At 49.8% G+C, this 27,493-nt stretch overlaps 1 protein-coding gene across 1 annotated transcript in view; it reads left to right on the top strand.

The window, feature by feature from the left end:
* The window catches only part of ADSL (adenylosuccinate lyase), an 84,289-nt gene that overhangs the window by 38,569 nt on the left and 18,227 nt on the right, over nt 1-27,493 (top strand). The window contains exons 10-11 of the mRNA XM_040407743.1: nt 18,581-18,671; nt 21,577-21,666. Of these exons, the coding sequence (XP_040263677.1) occupies nt 18,581-18,671; nt 21,577-21,666 (181 nt within the window). The remainder of the gene's footprint in view (nt 1-18,580; nt 18,672-21,576; nt 21,667-27,493) is intronic.

Genomic DNA, 27,493 nt, shown 5'->3' on the forward strand with positions numbered 1-27,493 from the left:
TGTTGCAGCTCGGTATCATCATCATCAAAGAGGGCCAGTTCAAAGATCTCCATCCAAAGGAATAATTTTTAAAAAAAGTTGTTCTAAAAGGCAAAGATAAATATAACAAATTAATTACAGATTGATTAATCTGTGTCACAATGATTATCAATGTATATTATCACCGTTTCAGGGCACTTTTATACAACCAAAGAGAAAGATCAAAAGACGCAAGGGAGATCAAGCTAAACCTCAAAGCCAGACATCTCATCTAAAATCTACATTAAGCCCATTAGGATGTAAACTGTCCAAAGTATATATCCATCTTAATTCTCGCTGTTTCAAGATTGCCAAGCGGTCACCACCTCTCCTGGGCATTGCCACATGGTCGATTATCCAGCATCTTAGATCCCGTTCACCGTGGTGAAGGGATCCAAAATGTCTGGAAACCGGCAGATCGGTGCGACTTTTTCTAATTGAATTTCTATGGTTGTTTAACCTAACCTTCAATTCCGTAGAAGTTTCTCCTACATATATTAAATTGCAGGGACATGATAAAACATAAATGACATATGATGAAGAACATGTCAAATGATATCTAATAGGGTATTCTCTTCCTGTAGATGGATGTACAAAAGATTTTGATTTATTTATATAGCGACAGTTGACGCAATTAAGACACGGGAAACATCCCAGTCCCGCCTGCGTCAACGGTCGCTGAATGACATTTCTTTTTGGACCAACATCTGCCTTCACCAGATAATCTCTTATATTTTTATTTTTTCGATACGATAACAATGGAGGATTCTCAAATTCAGCGACATTTTTTATTCCTCTACTCAGAATGTTCCAATTCTTTTTAAGGATCTGTCCTATTTCTACACTGTAATTAGAATATGTGGACATAAAAGGTATTCTCTGAATTTTTGAGAGACTAGGTTGTACACGTTCTGGACACATATCAAGAATTTTGCTTTTTTGTTCATTCAACAATTTGCGAGGATAGCCACGTTCTCTGAATTTGTCAGCCATCATATCCAATGTGGCTGGCAATTCAGTGTGGTCCGACACAATTCGTTTTGCCCTCAAAAATTGAGATTGAGGAAGATGTTTGATCAGGCTACGTGGGTGATTGCTTTCAAATCGAAGAATTGTGTTTCTATCTGTTGATTTGACAAACAAACCCGTACTAATATGGTCCTCATTCAATTTCACATTAGTGTCTAAAAATGATAAATTGGTTTCTCGCCCATATTCCTTGGGGGACACAGGAAACCATGGGTATAGCTCTGCTCCCTAGGAGGCGTGACACTAAGTGAAAGCTGTAAGCCCCTCCTCCATCAGCTATACCCTTCAGCCTGGAGAAGAGACTGCCAGTTTTTGCTTAGTGTCCAAGGAGGCAAGACACCCCCTGCTTATGCAGGGTTGTTTTCCTATGATTTTTTATTTTTACGTTATTTGTTGTTTTTAATTCGGTTTTTTTCTACTTACAGGGACAACAGAGGCGCATTAGACCCCTCTGTTTCTCCCGGGGTTGAGTTGCGCCAGTGCCGGTAATCCGCACTGCCGCCTCCCCCACAGAAGACAAGGTGGACCAGGGCAGCCTCGCTCCCCTGCGTCCCGCCAGCTCAGGGTCGCCCGCACGCCAAGTCCCTCCCCCGGCTTGCTGCCACTGCGGTGCCAGGAGCTGAAGGGGCGACCCCGCTGGATGGATTGAGGGTGAAGACAGCGTATGGTGAGACAGGCTGCTCCAGCCTCCCCTTCCTCCCTCCCACCGCTGCTACAGGCCTCCTGGGCTCCCATGGCCACTGTTACTACATGGCCACTGCTACATCGTGCGCCCACCCCTCCCCCCCCCCGATATCGGACCGTTACCGGGCAGGGGAGTTTATCTGGGCAGTCTTTGGCAGGGACGCTGCCTTCTGCCACATCCAGGCGCGGAGGGGGCCGCTTTCTTGGCGTGAACGGCGCCATTTCAGGCCGGCATTTCATTATCCTTGGGGGTTAAGTTCATTTTGCCGCGCGCGCGCGGCTCTGCTTCAGAGCGGCAGGGAGGGGGCGGAGCTTCCTACATGCGCTCCGCTACTTCCGGGTTCATCGCACAGTGCTGCGTGGAATCCTCTCTGCAGTGCGATCCGAAGCCGGTTGCTGCCTCTCCTCCACAGCCTCCTCAGTCTGTTCCCCCTTACCGCTGCCGCTTGCATCATCCGGGTCTGGTAGGACTTTTAACCCCCTCCGTGCCACAGTACTGTCGCTTGAGTGTTATCTCCGTTTCTTTCCTTGGGGTCTCCCACTTTAAGTGCAACATCTTTGTTCCACCATGTCAGACCCTTCTGCAGCCGCCAAGCCTTGGTACCATGCCTGTACTGCTTGTAGGGAACCCTTTCCCCGGGGGCAGTCTGATCCGCACTGTACTGCATGTCGGGCTCCACCGCAGCCTCAGTCGCCCGCTGTGTCGCTCCCTGCTGCCTCTGACCCGCCTGACTGGGCTAGATCCCTGTCCCAGGCCGTGGAAAGCCTCACTCATGTCGTGGGCCGCCTAATAGACAGGCCGCCTACCCCGCAGGACGCCACTCTTACTGTCGCGCCCTCCGGGTCCACCGCTTCTGCCGCTGCAGCGGGTTCACTCTCCTTTAGTGACCCCTCCCGAGTTAGGCACTCTCAGAAGCGTATTAGAGTAGAGCGAGCCTCCTCCTCGGATGCCTCCCTCTCCCCGCCACGCGTGCACACCCAGACGAGCCTCTCCTCCCCAAAGGATTCGCTCTCTGAAGGTGAATTGGCGGTTTCAGATTTGGAAATGGACTCGGCCCTGCCGTCCAAGCTAGCCTCAGCGATGGGTCAACTCATCTCTGATATTCGTGACACCTTTAAGGTGCAGGATGATCCCCCTAGCTCGGACGCAGCTAGCGTCTCATTTATCAGACCCAGGCAGGTCTCAAAAGTCTTCCCAATCCACTCTGATTTCTCCTCTGTGGTGTCTAAGGCTTGGGCTCGACCGGACGCCCGTTTTGTCAGCCCCAAGAAGCTGGACATTTGCTATCCTTTTCCAGCAGATGTCGTGGCCACATGGTCTTCCCCACCCAAGGTGGACCCCCCTGTGGCCCGGCTGTCGAAGAACACGGCCATCCCTGTTCCCGACGGGTCCTCTCTTCAGTCAGCGGAGGACCGTCGCATGGAGACCCTTTCTAAGGGCATTTTTGCTGCCTCCGGTTCGGCTCTCAGACCGGTTTTTGCCTCTGCTTGGGCAGGGAAAGCAATCTCTGCTTGGGGTGCGCAGCTGGAACAGGAGTTGGACTCGGACGTCCCTATCCAGGACCTGCGTTCCTTGGCCCAGCTTATTGTTCGGGCCGGGAATTTTGTTTGTGAGGCCTCCCTTGATGCGGGAGCCCTTATTGCACGCTCCTCCGCCCTGGCAGTTTCCGTCAGGAGGGAGCTCTGGCTGAAGGTTTGGAAAGCGGACGCTGCCTCCAAACGTTCCTTGGCGGGGCTACCGTTTGCGGGTTCCCGCCTTTTCGGGGTCCGCCTAGACGAACTTATTTCGGAGGCCACGGGTGGTAAAAGCACCCATCTTCCTCAACCCCAAGCCAGGGGCGCCCCCCGCGGACGCCCTGGTGCGTCTCGTTTTCGGTCCTCCCGCAGGGCCTCTGGGGCTCCCACCACAGCTGCCGCCTCGGCTCCTCCCCAGGATAAGCATAGGAAGCCGTTTTTTCGGGCGCAGCCCTCCTGGCGCAAGCCGCAGGCTGCCCGCACACCCGCAGCAAAGCAATCCTCTGCCTGAAGGCGCGCCCCCACCCACCCGGGTGGGGGGCCGGCTCCTCCTTTTCAGGGACGTCTGGTTGGCTCACGTCTCCGACGCCTGGGCCCTCGAGATTGTGTGCTCCGGATACAAAATCGAATTTGCATCCTTCCCTCCAGATCGGTTCTTTCGCTCCCGCCTGCCACGGGACCCGAAACGCGCGGTTGCGTTCTCCGCGGCCGTTCAAGCCTTACTGGACAGGGGGGTGATTACCCCCGTTCCTCTAGAGGAAAGGTTCCAAGGGTTCTACTCGAACCTCTTTGTAGTTCCCAAGAAGGGAGGTTCCATGCGGCCCATTTTGGACCTCAAAAAGCTCAACCGTTTTCTCCTCCTTCGACGGTTTCGGATGGAGTCCCTCCGTTCCGCGGTGGCTTCCCTGGAGCAGGGAGATTTCATGTCTTCCATCGATATACAGGATGCCTACCTCCATGTTCCGGTAGCCCGGTGTCACCATCGCTTCCTCCGGTTCGCCGTGGGGGACCTCCACTTCCAGTTTGTCGCCCTTCCCTTTGGGCTGGCAACAGCCCCCCGGGTGTTCACCAAGGTCCTGGCCCCGGTTTTGGCCTTACTCCGTTCCAGGGGTGTTTTTCTGCTACCGTACTTGGACGATATCCTCATCAAGGCTCCGTCCTTTTCTCAAACGGTTGCCAGCGTGGATCTCACTCTAGAGACTCTGACGAGGTTCGGTTGGGTCATCAACTTCCCCAAGTCCTCCCTTCCCCCCTCCAGACAACTGGTCTTCCTGGGAATGCTTTTAGACACGGGAGCGGCGGAAGTACGTCTTCCCTCGGAAAAACGTCTGATCCTCCGTGGGGCGGTTCGGGGTCTCCTTCTCCACCGTCGACCGTCCTTCCGCTTCTGCATGCGGGTCTTGGGGCAGATGGTTGCCTGCTTCGAGGCGATCCCGTTTGCGCAGTTTCACTCCCGCCCTCTCCAACGGGCGATCCTCTCCTCCTGGGACAAATCGCCGCAGTCTCTGGATCATCCCTTCCATCTATCGCCTCCGGTGAGGTCATCTCTCCGCTGGTGGTTACAGTCCCCTCTTCTGGGCAGGTCTTTTCTGCCACTCAACTGGTTGGTGGTTACAACCGATGCCAGTCTCTTGGGCTGGGGAGGCGTGTTTCCTCCCCGATCCGTCCAGGGCATTTGGTCTCCATTGGAGTCCAAACTCTCGATCAATGTCCTGGAGCTGAGAGCGGCCCTTTTGTCTCTACGACACTGGACTCATCTGTTGAAGGGTCATCCAGTTCGTGTACAATCGGACAACGCCACGGCTGTGGCGTACATAAACCACCAGGGGGGCACTCGCAGCGCTGCTGCAATGAGGGAGGTCTCCAGCATTCTCCGTTGGGCGGAAGCTCACGTCCCGGCCCTATCGGCAATTTTTATTCCAGGGGTGGACAATTGGGCGGCGGACTTCCTCAGTCGCACCACTGTCGACCCCGGCGAGTGGTCTCTTCACCCGGAGGTATTCGAGGCCATTTGCCTTCGTTGGGGCATACCGGACGTGGACCTCATGGCCTCCAAGTTCAATCACAAGGTCCCCGCCTATCTGTCCAGGGCCAGGGATCCGGGAGCTTGCGGAGCCGACGCCCTCGTTCTTCCTTGGCGAGGCTTCGCGCGTCCATACATATTCCCTCCCATCCCACTCCTGCCCAAGGTCCTTCGGAAGATCGCGGCGGAAGGCGTCTCGGTGATTCTGGTCGCTCCGGACTGGCCCCGCCGGTCTTGGTATGCCGACCTCATGCTGCTCCTGGCAGACGCGCCCTGGCCGCTGCCCGCCAGGGAAGATCTTCTCTCTCAGGGACCGATCTTCCACCCGCGTTTAAGGTCCCTACGTTTGACGGCGTGGTTGTTGAGACCACCGTCCTGACACGTAGGGGTTTTTCTGCGGACGTCGTCCGCACCATGATCCGCGCCCGTAAGCCGTCCTCTTCTAGGATCTATTATAGGACCTGGAGGACCTATTTGGGGTTCTGTGCCGATCTAGGGATTCCTCCGCTCCGCTTTTCTCTCCCCACCGTTTTGTCCTTCCTGCAGAGCGGACTTGCCCAGGGTCTGGGTCTTAGTTCTTTGAAGGGTCAGGTGTCTGCGCTGTCCATTTTGTTTCAGCGCCCACTGGCCCCCCTTGGTCCTGTCAAGACCTTCCTTCAGGGCGTGGCTCACGCGGTTCCCCCGTACCGGCCTCCGGTACCGCCCTGGGACCTGAACCTGGTTCTCTCAGCGCTCCAGGCTTCTCCTTTCGAGCCTCTGCGGACGGTTTCCTTGCGACTTCTGTCCTGCAAGGTTATTTTCCTTGTAGCAGTCACCTCTCTTCGGAGGGTGTCCGAATTGGCTGCACTCTCCTGTCTGGAACCTTTCCTAGTGTTCCACCAGGACAAGGTAGTTCTTCGTCCGGTCCCTTCCTTCCTTCCTAAGGTGGTCTCCGCCTTTCATCTGAACGAGGACATCGTTCTCCCCTCTTTGTGTCCTTCCCCTTCCCACCCTAGGGAGAGGGAACTTCATCGCCTAGACGTTGTCAGGGCGCTCAAGGTTTACCTGGAGGTAACCGGCTCTTTCAGGCGTACTGACTCGCTCTTTGTGGTTCCGGAAGGGTCGCGCAGAGGGTTGGCGGCATCCAAAGTTGCTATCGCCCGTTTTGTCAAGATGGCTGTTACTGAGGCTTATCTCGCCAAGGGCAAGGTTCCGCCCCTCGGTGTTACCGCTCATTCCACTAGAGCGGTCGGGGCTTCCTGGGCTCAGAGAAATCGGGCTTCTACGGAGCAGATTTGCAAGGCGGCCACTTGGTCCTCCTTGCACACCTTCACCAGGTTCTACAGGGTGCATACTCATGCGTCGGCTGACGCTGCTTTAGGCCGTCTGGTGTTGCAGGCGGCAGTTGATTGATGCCTCCGGTGTTGGTCTAGTTTGTTCTGGTCCCTCCCTTCTGGGACTGCTCTGGAACGTCCCATGGTTTCCTGTGTCCCCCAAGGAATATGGGCGAGAAAAGGAGACTTTTGTATTACTTACCAGTAAAGTCTCTTTCTCGCTCTTCCTTGGGGGACACAGCACCCGCCCTTCATTTGGGTTTACAGTTGTGGTTCCGGCTTGGTTGCCCCCGTTGGGGCTTGACGGTTCTTTTTCCGGTTGGTGGTTATCTTTCACTACTTGGACACGCAACTGGCAGTCTCTTCTCCAGGCTGAAGGGTATAGCTGATGGAGGAGGGGCTTACAGCTTTCACTTAGTGTCACGCCTCCTAGGGAGCAGAGCTATACCCATGGTTTCCTGTGTCCCCCAAGGAAGAGCGAGAAAGAGACTTTACTGGTAAGTAATACAAAAGTCTCCTTTTTAGAATAAGATATAGTATACTGAAGATCAATATCTATACTATTAAGATAATCATGAAATTCAACCAACTGTGTTTCGGTGCCAGTCCATAGGAGGAAGACATCATCTATGTATCTCCACGGTGAACGGGATCTAAGATGCTGGATAATCGACCATGTGGCAATGCCCAGGAGAGGTGGTGACCGCTTGGCAATCTTGAAACAGCGAGAATTAAGATGGATATATACTTTGGACAGTTTACATCCTAATGGGCTTAATGTAGATTTTAGATGAGATGTCTGGCTTTGAGGTTTAGCTTGATCTCCCTTGCGTCTTTTGATCTTTCTCTTTGGTTGTATAAAAGTGCCCTGAAACGGTGATAATATACATTGATAATCATTGTGACACAGATTAATCAATCTGTAATTAATTTGTTATATTTATCTTTGCCTTTTAGAACAACTTTTTTTTAAAATTATTCCTTTGGATGGAGATCTTTGAACTGGCCCTCTTTGATGATGATGATACCGAGCTGCAACATCAACAGTCTTCTCGCTGCGTATTTCCAGATATGAATTTTTCTTTATTCGGCTACTCTTTCCTTAAAGAATTTCTCTTATGGCTGCGTTACTTTCGGCAATTAGTTTGGCGATGCCGGCAGGGTATACTGACGTGTCCCCCTCTGACATATGCCATCTAGTGGACAGGATCCATCTCCGCAGAGTTGGAACCTTCTCCACATGCTGATTTCTGTAGGATTTACCTACTGCGGCTTAATATACTACATAGGAAAGTGTTTAGCCTATTGAATGTATGCACGATTGGCACTTATGTAACCGTTGGGCAATGTTGCCCTCTATCAAGATGGTGCCTTTAATGTAATTTTGATGGAGCGCATGCGTCACATGTAAGCGCTATGACGGATGATGACGCGGATCTGGTCATGCGTAGTGAGAGAATGGAGACGCTCAACGGAATACGATGCTGTATGCTGGCGCCATTACATCGAGAGGTGTCACTTCGTTGATCTTCATCCAACATATGTATGCACTTTAATATACACTTATATTATTTATATATTACATGTCTATATGATCGATGACCAGGGACTATGTTCTTGTGATGCGGATCTCTTAAGCACTTGTCACTTTACGCACATGCACTTTTGTTTATATGTATCATATGTATCCAATTTAATCATGATTGTAATCACAGTATGATTGGCCAGTCACTTGTGACTTGCCTTTATATGATTGTTATTTTCACTGTTTCTATGCTGGAAGAAGGCTCTTGTGAGCCGAAACGTCGCTAAGTTGCCAAAGTTATGGGTGAATAAAGCTCCACTGATTTTTCACTTTATTTGGAGTGCAGTCCTATCTTTTTCAAGCCATATTGTTGGGGTACTGCCGCTGCCTCTGTGGATTTTGCACCCGACTCCTGGTGGTGCTCCCGCTGGATTTTTCTTCTATATATATATATATATATATATATATATATATATATATATATATATATATATATATATATAATAATAACAGATTTCTTTTGGACTGCGCAGGACGCTGCAGCCTCATCAGTAGTGCTGCATGTCTGCATGCCCTCTTTCCACAGGCGGCATAGTGTTGCGCTCCCAACCTGCGTCGCTGCTAGGGCATTTCCCCTTTTAGGCGGTTTTCCTGCCCTCTTCCAGGATACGGCGCTGGCCAAGTGCATGCGGACCTTCCGTAGGCAGCATTCATCATCTCTCCAGTTATGGTGCCTGCCATGTGCATCCCCCCCCTCCTAGGCGGGATACTGCACTCTCCCTGGCTGCCGGCTGGCCATGTGCATGACCCCCTTTTAGGCGGAATACTGCACCTTCACCGGATCGGTGCTGGCCATGTGCACGACCCCCTTCCATAGGCGGAATGCTGCACTTTCTATGGATTTGCTGCCGGCCATGTGCACGACCCCCTTCTCTAGGCGGAACGCTGCACTCTCGCTGGATTCACTGCCGGCCATGTGCGTCACCCCCTTCCATGGGCGGAACGCAGCGCTCTCACTGGATTTGTTGCCGATCATGTGCATGACCCCCCTTTTTAGGCGGAATACTGCACTCTCACCGGATACGGTACTGGCTATGTGCACGACCCCCTTCCATAGGCGGAACGCTGCACTCTCTCTGATGTGCTATGATGTACTTATGTACTATGTTACTATGCTGCACTCTCACTGGTTTCGCTGCCAGCCATAGGCATGACTCAGGCAGCATACATACATCCCTCTGTCTGTGGTTGTTTTCTCGCAGGTACGTTACTGGCCATGTGCATGTACCCCATACATGGCGGGGTGCTTGCACTCTCGCTGGATCCGCTGTCGGCCATATGCATGACCCCTCTTCCGTGGGCGGTGTACGCACTCTCGCTGGATTCGCTGCCTGCCATGGGCATGCCTTCCTTCCTCAGGTGACATACACACATTCTCACTGACTGTGTTTGTCTCTCACCAGTACGTTGCTGGCCATGTGTATGACTCCCATACATGGCGGGTGCACGCACTCTCCCTGGATGAGATGCTGGCCATGTGCATTACCCCCCCTTTTTTTCTGGGCGGCATGCTACACTCTCACCGGATACCTTGCTGGCCATGAGCATGGCCCTCTAACATGGGTGGAACGCTTGCACTCCCATTGGATACGGTGCTGGCCTTGTGCGTGACCACCCCACATTCCATGGGCAGAATTTGGCACGCTCATGAGATTCACGGCTGTCCTTGTATGGCTGTGCTGGACTTGTACATGTCCCCCTTCATTGGCAGAGTAGTTGCACTCTCGCTAAGTCAGTGTTGGGTGTATTATTGCACACTCACTTAATGCTAGGATAACCCTGTGCATGTTCCCCTTTCACTAGGTGGACCTCCTGCGTTCCTGCTGGATTATAGGGTATGTCCTGCTTCTCTGAAGTAGGTACGGCCTTAGGCATCACTCCCTTTTGGGACCGGCCTTTGCACTCTTGCCGACTGCAGTTTGCCAGGTACAATTTCCCCCCTTTCGGGGCGGACTGCTTGCGTTCCATCGCATGCTATACTAGGCTTGTGCATAACTCCCTTGCAGGTTGCACTTTGCAATTACGTACATGCTGTGGCACTCTGTGGCGAGCCCCTTTTTCGCTGAATTAACCTTTTTGCAGTGAGCGGACGTTCTTGTGCGTTGTTTGGGCCGTGTATGCCTTCTCCTCCTGTAGGTGGGTTGGCCTTCTCACTGCTTACGGGCTGCTCGTACGTATGCCTCATCTGCTTCCTGCGGCATACTTTTGTTTTCTTGGGATACGATGCTTGCCGCAAGCCTTGCACTCGTCTCTAAGGAGTTCATTCTGTCCACCTGACCCGGACGGGCTCTACTTGCTCTATGCTGCACGGAGCTGGGTGGTACTCATTCATTTAGTTGGCCCTTCATCCCAGGGAGTGTTCGTGGTTCCTAGATGCGTGCCCATTCGTCCTTCCGCAGTATTGCTTCCCTGCGCTAGTGGTCACATGGTCGAGAGTGCGGTTGTCTGGAGCGCCCCTCGAATTCTTCGTTGGCTCTGGCAGGACTGCGGTTCCCTTGCCTGCTCAAATTTCCTCCTCTTCGGATGTAGTGTGGTATGAGTCCTTCCTCTTGGCGCCTCTACGCTTCAGTCTGATCTGCTACCAAGTGCGGGCCGCTTTTTTCGGGAAGGTCACCCAAATTCTCTTGGGTGCTCGATTACCCAGGTCAGAGGACCTTCACCTTGGGTTCTTCAGGGTATTCGCCTTTTGCGAGGCGGTGAACCGGGCATCTCACAGTGTAGCAGGGTTCTGCTTTTGAGCTGTCCTATGGCTTCCCTGTTGCCCACTCCTCCGTTCGGTTGGAGGGTGTTATGCCGGCCTCTGTCTCGACTACCTTATCTCGCTGGCTCTGTTTGGCTCCCGCTCGGTACAGATCACTCCGATGTGGCTTCTGTCCCGCCAGACTTCAGAGGCTGTTCCTTCACTGTCCTCCCCTCTGGGGAGAGCATGGTTGTTCATGTGGATGGTTCCGGTGTTCCTTTTGGCCTCGTACTGTCTCCCTTGTTCACACTGGCTGTATTGGCTGTGCCTATTTACCGAGTCTACCGCATTCTGTCCTCCCGCTGAGTGCAGATTGCGTGGTCCATTCTAAGACAATGGTCCTGCTGTAGACTTACCTTCTCGGTAACTTGGGGGGACTACCTTTCGGTCCAGATTGTCCTTTGATCTCCCACACCGGGACTGTAGAACATGGCTACATCAGCATGGACTTTAGCCTGTCTTGTCCTGGCATCTGGCGGATACTGGGCGGACCCTTTGGTTCCGTTCCGTCTGTCCTTCTGCTCCCCCACTCGGGTGGATACGGGACAACGTTGCTCGGGGGCCGACTGGACCAGTTTTGTCGACTTCTGCCCGTGTTACTGGTTTGCGCCTGATCACATTGGGTTTTCGCCCGCTTGCCAGGCGACTCCAGCGGGTTCGCTATTGTCCGCTCCTGGCTGTATTTTCGTCCAGGATCTGTCGTAAGACTTATGGTTTTCTTGTCTGGGGTTCTGTGGGAAGCTGTGCATTCCCCACTCTGACTTTTTCTCTCCCCATGGTTCTGTCTTTTTTCCAGTCCGGCCTGGACCTGGGACTGAGATTCCTTTACTTGAGGTGTCAAGTGTCAGCGCTGTTCTTCCTCTTCCAGCGTTCCCCGGCCCTCTGGGCCTGTCAAGACCTTCTTACTCGAAATGGCTCTTGGGTTCCTCTGTACTGTCCTTCGGTACCGCCCTGGGAACTACATACTGAGCTCTCGGCGCTCCAATCTTTTCCTTGGAGCCGTTACAGAAGTTCTCTCTACCCCGCCTGTCCTGTACGGTTGTGTTTCCGTATCAGTCGTGTCTCTGACGGGTGCCTGAATGGCCCCTTTTTTGTTCTGAGCCTTCTGTCTTTTCCCAGGACAGGGCTGTTTCTACATCCCGTTCCTTCCTTCTGAAGGTGGTATTGCCTTTCGCTTCAACACTTCACCGATTTGGACGTTGTTTGGGCCTTGCCGATTTTACTTGGAGATCTCCGACTCTTGTCGACGTTCGGCCTCTTGGGTTTCCAGAAGGTCCGTGCATAGGGTTGACGGACTCCAGGGTGTTTTTCCTCCGCTTTATCAGATTGGCTATTCGGGTGCTTCACCTTGGAGCTGTGGTCCCTCCCCTTTTGGACTGCTTTTGAACGTCCCAAGGTCTTCTGTGTCCCCCAAGGAAACTGGGTGAGAAAACGAGATTTTTGTATAACTTACCAGTAAAATCTCTTTCTCGCTCTTTCCTTGGGGGACACAGCACCCACCCATTCATTGTTTTTTCTCTACACGGTTTCCGAGTTTGTGTTACCCGTTGGGTAGTTGGCTTGTTGGTTCCTTGTTGGACTTTGCCTTTTCTCACTGCTTGGACACGCAACTGGCAGTCTCTCTCTCCAGGCTGAGGGTATAGCTGTGGAGGAGGGGCTTAACAGCTTTCACTTAGTGTCACGCCTCCTATGGAGATGAGCTATACCCAAGGTCTTCTGTGTCCCCCAAGGAAAGAGCGAGAAAGAGATTTTACTGGTAAGTTATACAAAAATCTCGTTTTTCAACCCATGGAGGTCTGGATTTGGAGTCACACTCAAAATGAAAGTGGAAAATCACACTACAGGCTGATCCAACTTTGATGTAATGTCCTTAAAACAAGTAAAAATGAGGCTCAGTAGTGTGTGTGGCCTCCACGTGCCTGTATGACCTCCATACAACGCCTGTGCATGCTCCTGATGAGGTGGCGGACGGTCTCCTGAGGGATCTCCTCCCAGACCTGGACTAAAGCATCTGCCAACTCCTGGACAGTCTGTGGTGCAACGTGACGTTGGTGGATAGAGCGAGACATGATGTCCCAGATGTGCTCAATTGGATTGAGGTTTCGGGAACGGGCGGGCCAGTCCATAGCATCAATGCCTTCGTCTTGCAGGAACTGCTGACACACTCCAGCCACATGAGGTCTAGCATTGTCTTGCATTAGGAGGAACCCAGGGCCAACGGCATCAGCATATGGTCTCACAAGGGGTCTGAGGATCTCATCTCAGTACCTAATGGCAGTCAGGCTACCTCTGGCGAGCACATGGAGGGCTGTGCGGCCCTCCAAAGAAATGCCACCCCACACCATTACTGACCCAATGCCAAACCGGTCATGCTGGAGGATGTTGCAGGCAGCACAACGTTCTCCACGGCGTCTCCAGACTCTGTCACGTCTGTCACATGTGCTCAGTGTGAACCTGCTTTTATCTGTGAAGAGCACAGGGCGCCAGTGGCGAATTTGCCAATCTTGGTGTTCTCTGGCAAATGCCAAACGTCCTGCACGGTGTTGGGCTGTATGCACAACCCCCACCTGTGGACGCCGGGCCCTCATATCACCCTCACGGAGTCTGTTTCTGACCATTTGAGCAGACACATGCACATTTGTGGCCTGCTGGAGGTCATTTTGCAGGGCTCTGGCAGTGCTCCTCCTTGCACAAAGGCGGAGGTAGCGGTCCTGCTGCTGGGTTGTTGCCCTCCTACGGCCTCCTCCACGTCTCCTGATGTACTGGCCTGTCTCCTGGTAGCACCTCCATGCTCTGGACACTACGCTGACAGACACAGCAAACCTTCTTGCCACAGCTCGCATTGATGTGCTATCCTGGATAAGCTGCACTACCTGAGCCACTTGTGTGGGTTGTAGACTCCGTCTCATGCTACCACTAGAGTGAAAGCACCGCCAGCATTCAAAAGTGACCAAAACATCAGCCAGGAAGCATAGGAACTGAGAAGTGGTCTGTGGTCACCACCTGCAGAACCACTCCTTTATTGGGGGTGTCTTGCTAATTGCCTATAATTTCCACCTGTTGTCTATCCCATTTCCACAACAGCATGTGAAATTGATTGTCACTCAGTGTTGCTTCCTAAGTGGACAGTTTGATTTCACAGAAGTGTGATTGACTTGGAGTTACATTGTGTTGTTTAAGTGTTCCCTTTATTTTTTTGAGCAGTGTATTTTTAAATCGCCCCCCTTTCCGTATAATAAATAATAAATACCTAAATACAGGTAACAATAAATATAAACAACATGGGTATCACCGAGAATGCCCATACTATTAAAATATTTTTAAACATTTGCAATTTGGCCAATGGTGTAACGGAAAAAAGGGTCAAAATGGATGATTTGCCATTTTTTTTCATTGCTTCTCTTACCCCAAAAAATGTAATAAAATGTGATCATAAAGTCACGCACACTCCAAAATGGTATCAATAAAAACTACGGATTGTCCCACAAAAATTAGCACCCTAAACAGCTCAGTAGAGATACGTTTAAAAAAAAACAAAAAAACTTATGGGGGTCAGAATATGGAGATGTAAAAAAAAAAAGAGAGATTTTTTTTTTATCAAAGTTTACATTTATTTTTACACTATTTAGACATAAAAAACCTATACATATGGGGTATCATTGTATTCATACTGACGCAGAGAATGAAGGGCATGGTCAGTTTTGACGCAAACGTAACGCCGTGGGAACAAAACCCATAAAGCTGTGGAGGAATTGTGTTTTGTTTTTCCAATTCAACCCCATTTGGAATTTTTTTTTACCGCTTCCCACTACATTTTATGCCATAAATAATGGTGGCATTACAAAGTACAACTTGTCCAGCAAAAAAATAAGCCCTCATACAGCTATGTGAACGGAAATATAAAAAAGGTATGGCTCAAGGAAGATGGGGAAGAAAAATAAAAACGCAAAAACTAAAAAATACTTTGGTAATGAAAGGATTAGGCCTCATGCACACGACCATTAAGTGCATCCGCGTCCGTGGTTCCGTTTTCCGTTTGTTTTCGCGGACCCATTGACTTCAATGGGTCAGTGGAAAAATTGGAGAATGCACCGTTTGGCAGCCGCATCCGTGATCCGTGTTTCCTGGCCGTGAAAAAAATATGACCTGTCCTATTTTTTTCACGGTCAACGGTTCGCGGACCCATTCAAGTCAATGAGTCCGTGAAAAGTCACGGATGCACACAAGATTGTCATCCGTGTCCGTTTTTTTCCTATTATTTCAATGGCAAACTTGACTTAGATTATTTTTTTTCATGTCTGTGGATCCTCCAAAAATCAAGGAAGACCCACGGAAGAAAAAACGGACACTGATCACAGAACAACGGAAACCGTTTTTGCGGACCGCAAAAAAAAACATCCGTGTGCATGAGGCCTTAAAAATATGTTTAACATTCCCTTTAAGTCTGCAAAGTGCTGAAAGCTACATCAGCAGGATGCCATTCAGGATCATTGAATTGCTATGCTAGTTGTGATGTGCACTAAATTTAGTATTGACTGTCATTGGTAAGTAAAATGTGTGTGTCAGATGCTGAGAATATTGATTTCCCTCCTCCCTAATAAATTAGGTGCATCTTACTACAGTGCAGGGAGTTCAAGACGTACGGGAATGCTAGTCTTGAAAAATCTCCCTCATTTATTCTCATTGCACTGAACTTTTGTTGCAGATTTATCATCTGTGTTGATCCCATGTTGCATTGCTGAGAAAAATGAAGTTTTAATATATGCAAATGAGCCTCTAGAATTTGGCGATACTCCTAGAGCTTCAGCTCTCTCTGCAGCTGCTGTGCCCTCTGCACTTTGACAGGGCCAGGCGGTGAAAACCTTGCAGTGCCTGGCCCTGACTTCTAAAGTCAATCAGATGCCCTTAACCCCTTCCCGACATATGAGGTAATAGTACGTCATGGCGGCAAGTGACGTACTATTACGTCATGGTGATCGGGCAGGCACCGGAGGGTTGCGCGCCCGATCACTGCAGGGGCCCAGCAGTCCCTGATAGCCGGGCCCCTGCTGTATGCGCTGGCATCGTTGTAAAACCCCATGCCGGCGGATTAACCCCTTCTGGAGCCAGGCGAGGTGAGAAGGCAGCCTGATGCCCTGCACGCCTTCGGGACCTGCCTTCTACGGGGGCCGAGGAGATCCAGCCCCAGGCTTGTCACTTAAGCAACCTGTTAGTGTATTACTCAATGTGATACACTAACAGGCAATGCATTACAATACAGATGTATTGTAATGCATTGCAGAGTGGATCAGACCCTCAAAAGTTCAAGTCCCAAAGTGGGACAGAAAGAAAGTTTAAAAAAAAAATGTGTTTTTATTAAAAAAAAAATAAAAAAAAAAAAATATAAATATATATATATATATATATATATATATATATATATATATATATATATGATCCACCCTGTCCGATAAACACCATAAGAAAAAAAAAAAACTGTCAGCTGTTTTTTGGCACCTTACATCACAAAAAGCGCAACACCAAGCGATCAAAAAGGCGTATTTCCCACAAAATGGTACCAATAAAAGTCACCTCATCCCGCAAAAAATGAGCCCCTACATAAGAAAATCGCTCAAAAAATAAATAACTATAGCTCTCAGAACATGGAGACATGATTATTTTTATTATTTCACTTTAACACAATAACAGCATATTTGAAACTAAAAAAATAAAGTAGACATATTAGGTAATGCCGCGGCCGTAACAACCTGCTCTATAAAAATATCACATGATCTAACCCCTCAGATGAACACCGTAAAAAAAAAAATTTAAAAAAAACTGTGGCAAAAGCCATTTATATGTCATCATCACATAAAGTGCAACACCAAGCAATCAAAAAGGCATATGCCCCCCAAAAAAGTACCAATCAAACCGTCCCCTTCCCACAAAAATGAGACCCTACCTAAGACAATCCGGTCAAAAAATTAAAACGCTACGGCTCTCAGACTATGGAGACTCTAAAACATTATTTATTTTTTCATTTCAAAAATGCTATTGTGTAAAACTTAAATAATTAAGAATAAGTATACATATTAGGTATTGCCACGTCCATAACGATCTGCTCTATAAAAATGGCACATGACTTAACCCCTTAGGTGAATGCTGTAAAAATAAATAATTAAAAACTGTGCCAAAACAACCAATTTTTTTTGGTCACCTTGCCGCATAAAGTGTAGTAATGAATTATAAAAAAATCATGGTACCAATAAAAACGTCAAATCTTCCTGCAAAAAACGAGCCCCTGCACAAGATGAGCGGCAGAAAAATAAAAAATTAATTTAAAACTCAAACAAAGTAGACATATTTGATATCATTGCGTCCATAACAACCTGCTCTAAAAAAAAAGCACATGCTCTAACCACCCTGTCAGATGAATGTTGTAAAAAAAAAAAAAAAAAAAAAAGGGTGCCAAAACAGCAATTTTTGGGTTACCTTGCCTCACAAAAAACGTAATATAGAGCAATTAAAAATCATATGTACCCCGAAATAGTACCAATAAAACTGGCACCTTATCCCATAGTTTCCAAAATGGGGTCCCTTTTTGGGAGTTTCTACTGTAAGGGTGCATCAGGGGGGCTTCAAATGGGACATGGCATCTAAAAACCAGTCCAGCAAAATCTGCCTTCTAAAAACCATATGGCGCTCCTTTTCTTCTGCACCCTGCCATGTTCCCTTACATCAGTTTACGACCACATGTGGGGTGTTTCTGTAAACCACAGAATCAGGGTAATAAATATTGAGTTTTGTTTGGCTGTTAACCCTCGATGTGTTAAAGGAGAAATTGATTAAAATGGAAAATCTGCCAAAATTTTTTTATAGATATTTCATCTCCATTTTCCTTTAATTCTTGTGGAACACCTAAAAGGTTAACAAAGTTTGTAAAATCAGTTTTGAATAACCTGAGGGGTGTAGTTTCTACAATGGGGTCATTTATTGGGGAAGTCACTATGTAAGCCCCACAAAGTGACTTCAGACCTGAACTGGTCCTTAAAAAGTGGGTTTTGGAAATTTTCTTATAAATTTTAAGAATTGCTTCTAAAATTCTAAGCCTCCTAAAAATTTTTAATTACATTTACAAAATGATGCCAACATAAAGTAGACATATGGGGAATGTTAAGTAATAAATATTTTATGAGGTATCACTTTGTTTTAAAAGTAGAGAAATTGAAATGTTTGGTAAATTCTGGATTTTTTCATAAATAAAGGTGAAATATATTGACTTAAATTTATGAATCATGAAGTACAATGTGACACGAGAAAACCATCTCAGAATGGCTTGGATAAGAAAGTGTTCCAAAGCGATTACCACATAAAGTGACATGTCAGATTTCCAAAAAATGGCCTGGGCAGAAGGGCGAAAACCTAGCTTGGGGTAGAAGGGGTTACCGGTAATCCTCACATCTGCCAAGTGTGAACCTGGCCGTATTGTCATAATCTGCCCAATCCTTTGCTTGATATTACAGCATAATTTTAGTGTGTATTTATACAGAGAACTAGGAAGGGATTATGGTACCATGTTTGGGAACTACACTTTAATAATGTCTTAGCGGCCACTATCACTTCTTGTACAGTATGTCTAATGGAGGACAACGGGCCATGTTTCTAACCATTTTCTGTATGTGTTTCTTCCCCAGGCGGATTTGCTTGGCAGAAGCTTTTCTAACCGCAGATATCATACTCAGCACTCTGCAGAATGTCTCTGAAGGGCTTGTGGTTTATCCTAAGGTAACAATTAACAGAAAAGAATAAAAGCTTGACCTCATTGTATCACTATATAATTAGGTTTTAATTTAAAGGGCATGGGTCTTCAATATTAATCCTCAGGTAACCCCTTTTAGGTTTTCTGGTGAGGTTAGTTAGGTATGCTTTTGCAATAAAAAGTATATGTTTGGGCCCTCTAGTTTATTTAGTTTGATTTACTTATGTTTGTACAGATGACGCAAAAATTAAATTGACATTCAGGGGTGTGGAAATAAAATTTAAAAAAAACTACTTGTCGAAGGACTAAAGCGGGGGCTCGATCTACTTGTCACTCATGATAATCTACTTGTCCTGATACAAAAAATAATTTTAAATCAAAACCAAATTTCAATGCACCGCCACGCTTCCTTATGCAGTATGGTGGCTGGCTTGCGTTTCAGTCTTTGTGGTGTGAAATGATTAAGTTTAGTCCTCGTTCACTCCAGATGATTCTGTCCAGAATGCAGTACATCGCAGCCGGCTCACTATGTTGTGGGGCAGGAGGGGGCGTGACGATCCACTGAAGTGAATGGCACCGTAGCCACAGCCGCAGGCGATCGGATGCACGGGATCACAAGCCACAATTATGGATTGTAAATTATATGAAATTTGGACTGGACCGCAGGCATAATGTGCCTTGCAATCTTGTGCAGCCGATCGCATTGCAACCGTTGGGCATGGTTAAGGTGCCAATCACTTCAACAGATCACTACGCCCCCTCCTGCCCCACAATATAGTTAGCCGGCTGCAATGCGGTTCAGTGCATTCTGGACAGAATCAGGCCGGAACACACTGCCTGGTGTGAACAAGGCCTTAATGTGATCACAGCAATTAGTTTAGTGCACACTCTTGCTCTTAGCACATTACTACCTGTACCTCTAGGTGGTTTAGGCAAATTAGCTGCTGATGTGGCATGGAAAGGACCCCCCTCACCTTCCCAGTTTGACACCTGCAGAAAGGGGCTCCTTTGAGGGATGCTGGCAGAGTTGAGAGTTCTGGGGGCCGGCAATTGCGGCGGGGCCGGTGCAGTCACTGTACTTCGGGCCCGCCGCTCCAGTGCTGCACTATACAAATATAAAATGTCTCATTCAATTAAGTGATTAAACATGCCCCCCCACTTTTAAGATTACCGTACACCCTAACAGCTTCTGTAGAATGCAGGCAGGCCGGGCGGCAGCATAACTCCCTGATGTCATGTGCCTGCGCCGCCTACTTTATGAATGAGGCAGGCGGCGCAGGCACGTGACGTCAGTGAGTGACGCGCCGGCCTGCCTGCCTGCGTTGTACAGAAGCTGTTAGGGTGTACGGTAATATTAGGAGTGAGGGGACATGTTTAATCACTTTTAATTGAATGAGACATTTTATATTTGTATACTGGAGCGGTGGGGGGGGGGGGGGGGGGGGGGTGGTGGTAAATCTGTGGATGACAGTTTTATGGGGGACATCTGTGGATGGCACGGTTATGGGGTGGGGGGGACATCTGTGGATGGCACGGTTATGGGGTGGGGGGGACATCTGTGGATGGCACGGTTATGGGGTGGGGGGGGACATCTGCGGATGGCATGGTTATGGGGTGGGGGGACATCTGTGGATGGCACATATATAACAGTGCCCTCCACAGATCTTCCTCCCCAAAAACCTAGGTGCGTCTTATAGGGCGAAAAATACGGTAATGTTTATTACGTCTGTCCTTGCACTGCTATACAGGACAATCAAAGAATGTGCCTCATACATAAACCATCCATAGATGCCAACATTTAAAGTGACTTAAAGGGGTTATCCAAACCTGGAAAACCCACCCACAATGCCTGGGCCTCTCATACAGAGAATGCTTACCTTGTCCCCGATGCCAGTGTCTTTCCGGATCCCTCCACGGCTGTCACTACGCGTCCCTAGAGTGCAGATCACTACATCCATCGACGTGAGGTTGCAGCTAATAGCAGGCCTGAAGAATGATCTGCCTACTTACATCACATGTGACGCAAGAGGAGCAGGTCAGCGGCGTTGCCTGCTATTTGCTGAAAACACCTACCCCCTGCCCAGTTGACGGATGTTGTGATCTGCACAAAGGGAAGATGATGTGGCGGCCATGGCATGATCTGGAAGAACACAGGGAACCAGGTAAGTATTCTCTGTATGAGGGGCCCAGACATTGTGTGGGTTTTTCAGGTTTGGATAACCTCTTTAAGGCATAATTGAAAAAATCCAGCTATAACCCAAAGTTTTATCGCCCACTCGAGTCACACTAGTGTGGTTCCCCCTGATTGGAAGCTTCATGGTCGTCTATTAGCAGGACGCATTATTGATTCTTTGACTTTTTCTGCCTTTTTAAAAGCAAGAACTCACTCACTTGTGCACATTAACCTTTCTGTTATACTGGTACCCAGATATATCACGATAGCCGCGGCCCCTGGCCTGAGCGGCCTCCTAGAAGATTCCTGTGAATTTTCCAAATGACAAGCGCTACATATTAAAATGAGGTGTGGAGGTTGCCTCTACTCTGGGATGAAAGCCACTTACACACTGCAGTACTTGGTTAGTATTTGTAAGCCAAAACCATTATAACCGTTTCCATTATACTACTTCTTTGTAGATTCCACTGCTTTTGGCTTACAAATGCATACATGTGTGAAAGTGGCTTTAAGTAGATTTTGCCTGGAGTGTCACTTTGGAAAATGCAATGTGACCTGGAAGTCTCTTGAAATAATAATGTGAACCCCCGTTGTCATTTATTATTCAGTGCGGGTACATCCTTTGCATGTTAATGTACTAATGAAATATGAATGAATTGGATCCTCTGAATAAAAATTGCCATGCCTGTACATAGCGTTAGGTGACATTTCTGAAATTGGGTTTTTAAAACCTTATATTCCATCATTTGCTTTCTCAGGTGATTGAAAGGCGCATCCGCCAAGAGCTTCCATTCATGGCCACAGAGAACGTGATTATGGCGATGGTGAAAAGTGGAGGGAATAGGCAGGTTGGTTCAAAATCTCTGCAACATCATTCCATATTATAGCAAAGTTCTGACTCCGAATACATGTTATCATACTCCTGACTTTTTCATAAATGGCCCAAAATTTTTAAATTTTCCTGTAGTTAAATGGTAACATTGGTCTTTTCTTACTATCATCTTAGTAATCAGGGTACTTAGATACCATATTTATTGGAAAACAATTTCTGCAATTCCTGAAATTTCCTATATTCTGTAAGGAAATAAGCAGTGCACTATGCATTGAATAACTGGAAAACACGAATACACGTAATTTAAGAAATCTATGAATTTGACCTCAGAAAATGTTAGAAAAGCTGTATATGTATGTCCTGGGACTGATGTACAAGTTTAAATGAAAATAAAAGAAACATGTAATTTAGCTGCTATATTCAGTACTTCCGATAAAAGGGTTGGAGCAGAGAGGTGGGGAGTAGGGAAGTGTGATTCTTTCTTTAGTGGTTGCAGGCTGTGGGTTCCTGTGAAAAATTGCTTACTCCCGGACAACCCCCTTAGGGCCCATGCACATGACCATAAGCTGTCCGCGCCCATATTGCGGACCGCAAACGGCAGGTCTGCAATATACGGCACTGGCCGTGTGAATTCCGTATCACGATTGCGGGCCCATTGACTTGAATGGGTCCTCAAGATGCTGAGCAGAGGCATGGATGGGAACACCCTATCACTACTAGAACTCCCTGCTCATCACTGTTTATAGTTAAGGGACAGGGCAGAAAACGGGAGAGGTGAGAACTGATTATCATAACTTATTCATGTTTAACATTTTAAAACTTGTCTAAATTCCCATGAAAGTTAGTTAATAAATGAATTACTCAATATTAATAACAGATAATATTTAGTCGGTACATTTCTTCGGACTCTGACTCCACCCAAAGCTGTCTTCAACCAGCAAGATGTTTTGTCTTGGGGGCCAATTTCTGGGACCTCCATCTAGAATTCGGGATGCAATGTGACCGTAAAGCAGAGCACACCCTCTTGGTTACATTCTCTGCACAGCACCACCCATTACAGAACACAAGTGGAAATCTAATGATTATATGTTGGTCACCAAGGATGACTTTAAAAAGTTTTTTTTTTAATTGAATGTTTTTAAATATATAAAAATTCAAATTACCCCCCATTTCCCTAGAATAAATAAACAAAAAACTTAGTCATCATGGTCATCGCCGCATCTGAACATGCCCGTACTATTTAAATATATTCATTCCTTATGGCAAACAGTGTAACAATGTCCGATTCGCCACGGAGAACACACAGATGACGTGCTTTCCTCATCTCTATGTCCGTTTTGCGAATTATAGAACACATCCTATACTTGGCCACAGAATGCGGACCACAGACCCTCTGATGTCAATGGGTCTGAAAAAAATGCGGACAGCACATGGAGTGCATCCTTGGTTTGCGGACCGCAAAATGCATCCAGTCGTGTGGCTGAAGCCTAATTTGTATTTTTACCCATTTCCAGCTATTACTGTGGTTTTCAAAAAAGTCAAACTTTTTGTTATGGAATGATTTTTAAACCCGCCTAAAACAAGGAAGCCCAATGCAAAGAGAAATAATGGATAACACACAGAGGCAGTTATTTTTTTCTCGCCCATATTCCTTGGGGGACACAGGAAACCATGGGTATAGCTCTGCTCCCTAGGAGGCGTGACACTAAGTGAAAGCTGTAAGCCCCTCCTCCATCAGCTATACCCTTCAGCCTGGAGAAGAGACTGCCAGTTTTTGCTTAGTGTCAAAGGAGGCAAGACACCCCCTGCTTATGCAGGGTTGTTTTCCTATGATTTTTTATTTTTGCGTTATTTGTTGTTTTTAATTCGATTTTTTTTTTTCTACCTACAGGGACAACAGAGGCGCATTAGACCCCTCTGTTTCTCCCGGGGTTGAGTTGCGCCAGTGCCGGTAATTCCGCACTGCCGCCTCCCCCACAGAAGACAAGGTGGACCAGGGCAGCCTCGCTCCCCTGCGTCCCGCCAGCTCAGGGTCGTCCGCACGCCAAGTCCCTCCCCCGGCTTCCTGCCACTGCGGTGCCAGGAGCTGAAGGGGCGACCCCCGCTGGATGGACTGAGGGCGAAGACAGCATATGGTGAGAGTGGCTGCTCCAGCCTCCCCTTCCTCCCTCCCACCGCTGCTACAGACTTCCTGGGCTCCCATGGCCACTGCTACATGGCCACTGCTACATCGTGCGCCATGCCTGTACTGCTTGTAGGGAACCCTTTCCCCGGGGGCAGTCTGATCCGCACTGTACTGCATGCCGAGCTCCACCGCAGCCTCAGTCGCCCGCTGTGTCGCTCCCTGCTTCCTCTGACCCGCCTGACTGGGCTAGATCCCTGTCCCAGGCCGTGGAAAGCCTCACTCATGTCGTGGGCCGCCTAATAGACAGGCCACCTACCCCGCAGGACGCCTCTCTGACTGTCGCGCCCTCCGGGTCCACTGCTTCTGCCGCTGCAGCGGGTTCACTCTCTCTTAGTGACCCCTCCCGAGCTAGGCACTCTCAGAAGCGTATTAGAGTAGAGCGAGCCTCCTCCTCTGAGGCCTCACTCTCCCCGCCACGCGTGCGCACCCAGACGAGCCTCTCCTCTCCAAAGGATTCGCTCTCTGAAGGTGAATTGGCGGTTTCAGATTTGGAAATGGACTCGGCCCTGCCGTCCAAGCTAGCCTCAGCGATGGGTCAACTCATCTCTGATATTCGTGACACCTTTAAGGTGCAGGATGATCCCCCTAGCTCTGACGCAGCTAGCGTCTCCTTTATCAGACCCAGGCAGGCCTCAAAAGTCTTTCCAATCCACTCTGATTTCTCCTCTGTGGTGTCTAAGGCTTGGGCTCGCCCGGACGCCCGTTTTGTCAACCCCAAGAAGCTGGACATTTGCTATCCCTTTCCAGCCGATGTCGTGGCCACATGGTCTTCCCCACCCAAGGTGGACCCCCCTGTGGCCCGGCTGTCAAAGAACACGGCCATCCCTGTTCCCGACGGGTCCTCTCTTCAGTCAGCGGAGGACCGTCGCATGGAGACCCTTTCCAAGGGCATTTTTGCTGCCTCCGGTTCTGCTCTCAGACCGGTTTTTGCCTCTGCTTGGGCAGGGAAAGCAATCTCTGCTTGGGGTGCGCAGCTGGAACAGGAGTTGGACTCGGACGTCCCCATCCAGGACCTACGTTCCTTGGCCCAGCTTATTATTCGGGCCGGGAATTTTGTTTGTGAGGCCTCCCTTGATGCGGGAGCCCTTATTGCACGCTCCTCCGCCCTGGCAGTTTCCGTCAGGAGGGAGCTCTGGCTGAAGGTTTGGAAAGCGGACGCTGCCTCCAAACGTTTCTTGGCGGGGCTACCGTTTGCGGGTTCCCGCCTTTTCGGGGTCCGCCTAGACGAACTTATTTCGGAGGCCACGGGTGGTAAAAGCACCCATCTTCCTCAACCCCAAGCCAGGGGCGCCCCCCGCGGACGCCCTGGTGCGTCTCGTTTTCGGTCCTCCCGCAGGGCCTCTGGGGCTCCCACCACAGCTGCCGCTTCGGCTCCTCCCCAGGACAAGCGTAGGAAGCCGTTTTTTCGGGCCCAGCCCTCCTGGCGCAAGCCGCAGACTGCCCGCACACCCGCAGCAAAGCAGTCCTCTGCCTGAAGGCGCGCCCCCACCCACCCGGGTGGGGGGCCGGCTCCTCCTTTTCAGGGACGTCTGGATGGCTCACGTCTCCGACGCCTGGGCCCTCGAAATTGTGTCCTCCGGATACAAAATCGAATTTGCATCCTTCCCTCCAGATCGGTTCTTTCGCTCCCGCCCGCCGCGGGACCCGAAAAGCGCGGCTGCGTTCTCCGCGGCCGTTCAAGCCTTACTGGACAGGGGAGTGATTACCCCCGTTCCTCTAGAGGAAAGGTTCCAAGGGTTCTACTCGAACCTCTTTGTAGTTCCCAAGAAGGGAGGTTCGGTGCGGCCCATTTTGGACCTCCAAAAAGCTCAACCGTTTTCTCCTCCTTCGACGGTTTCGGATGGAGTCCCTCCGTTCCGCGGTGGCTTCCCTGGAGCAGGGAGATTTCATGTCTTCCATCGATATACAGGATGCCTACCTCCATGTTCCGGTAGCCCGGTGTCACCATCGCTTCCTCCGATTCGCCGTGGGGGACCTCCACTTCCAGTTTGTCGCCCTTCCCTTTGGGCTGGCAACAGCCCCCCGGGTGTTCACCAAGGTCCTGGCCCCGGTTTTGGCCTTACTCCGTTCCAGGGGTGTTTTTCTGCTACCGTACTTGGACGATATCCTCATCAAGGCTCCGTCCCTTTCTCAAGCGGTTGCCAGCGTGGATCTCACTCTAGAGACTCTGGCGAGGTTCGGTTGGGTCATCAACTTCCCCAAGTCCTCCCTTCCCCCCTCCAGACAACTAGTCTTCCTGGGAATGCTTTTAGACACAGGAGCGGCGGAGGTACGTCTTCCCTCGGAAAAACGTCTGACCCTCCGTGGGGCGGTTCGGGGTCTCCTTCTCCACCGTCGACCGTCCTTCCGCTTCTGCATGCGGGTCTTGGGGCAGATGGTTGCCTGCTTCGAGGCGATTCCATTTGCGCAGTTTCACTCCCGCCCTCTCCAACGGGCGATCATCTCCTCCTGGGACAAATCGCCGGAGTCTCTGGATCATCCCTTCCGTCTATCGCCTCCGGTGCGGTCATCTCTCCGCTGGTGGTTACAGTCCCCTCTTCTGGGCAGGTCCTTTCTGCCACTCAACTGGTTGGTGGTTACAACCGATGCCAGTCTCTTGGGCTGGGGAGGCGTGTTTCCTCCCCGATCCGTCCAGGGCATTTGGTCTCCATCGGAGTCCAAACTCTCGATCAATGTCCTGGAGCTGAGAGCGGCCCTTCTGTCTCTACGACACTGGACTCATCTGCTGAAGGGTCATCCTGTTCGTGTACAATCGGACAACGCCACGGCTGTGGCGTACATAAACCACCAGGGGGGCACTCGCAGCGCTGCAGCAATGCGGGAGGTCACCAGCATTCTCCGTTGGGCGGAAGCCCACGTCCCGGCCCTATCTGCAATTTTTATTCCAGGGGTGGACAATTGGGCGGCGGACTTCCTCAGTCGCACCACCGTCGACCCCGGCGAGTGGTCTCTTCACCCGGAGGTATTCGAGGCCATTTGCCTTCGTTGGGGCATACCGGACGTGGACCTCATGGCCTCAAAATTCAATCACAAGGTCCCCGCCTATCTGTCCAGGGCCAGGGATCCGGGAGCTTGCGGAGCCGACGCCCTCGTTCTTCCTTGGCGAGGCTTCGCGCGCCCATACATATTCCCTCCCATCCCTCTCCTGCCCAAGGTCCTTCGGAAGATCGCGGCGGAAGGCGTCTCGGTGATTCTGGTCGCTCCGGACTGGCCCCGCCGGTCTTGGTATGCCGACCTCATGCTGCTCCTGGCAGACGCGCCCTGGCCGCTGCCCGCCAGGGAAGATCTTCTCTCTCAGGGACCGATCTTCCACCCGCGTTTAGGGTCCCTACGTTTGACGGCGTGGTTGTTGAGACCACCGTCCTGACACGTAGGGGTTTTTCTGCGGACGTCGTCCGCACCATGATCCGCGCCCGTAAGCCGTCCTCTTCTAGGATCTATTATAGGACCTGGAGGACCTTTTTGGGGTTCTGTGCCGATCTGGGGATTCCTCCGCTCCGCTTTTCTCTCCCCACCGTTTTGTCCTTCCTGCAGAGCGGACTGGCCCAAGGGCTGGGCCTTAGTTCTTTGAAGGGTCAGGTGTCTGCGCTGTCCATTTTGTTTCAGCGCCCACTGGCCCCCCTTGGTCCTGTCAAGACCTTCCTTCAGGGCGTGGCTC

Source organism: Bufo bufo, chromosome 9, assembly GCF_905171765.1.
Source record: "Bufo bufo chromosome 9, aBufBuf1.1, whole genome shotgun sequence".
In the NCBI taxonomy this organism is placed as follows: Eukaryota; Metazoa; Chordata; class Amphibia; order Anura; family Bufonidae; genus Bufo; species Bufo bufo.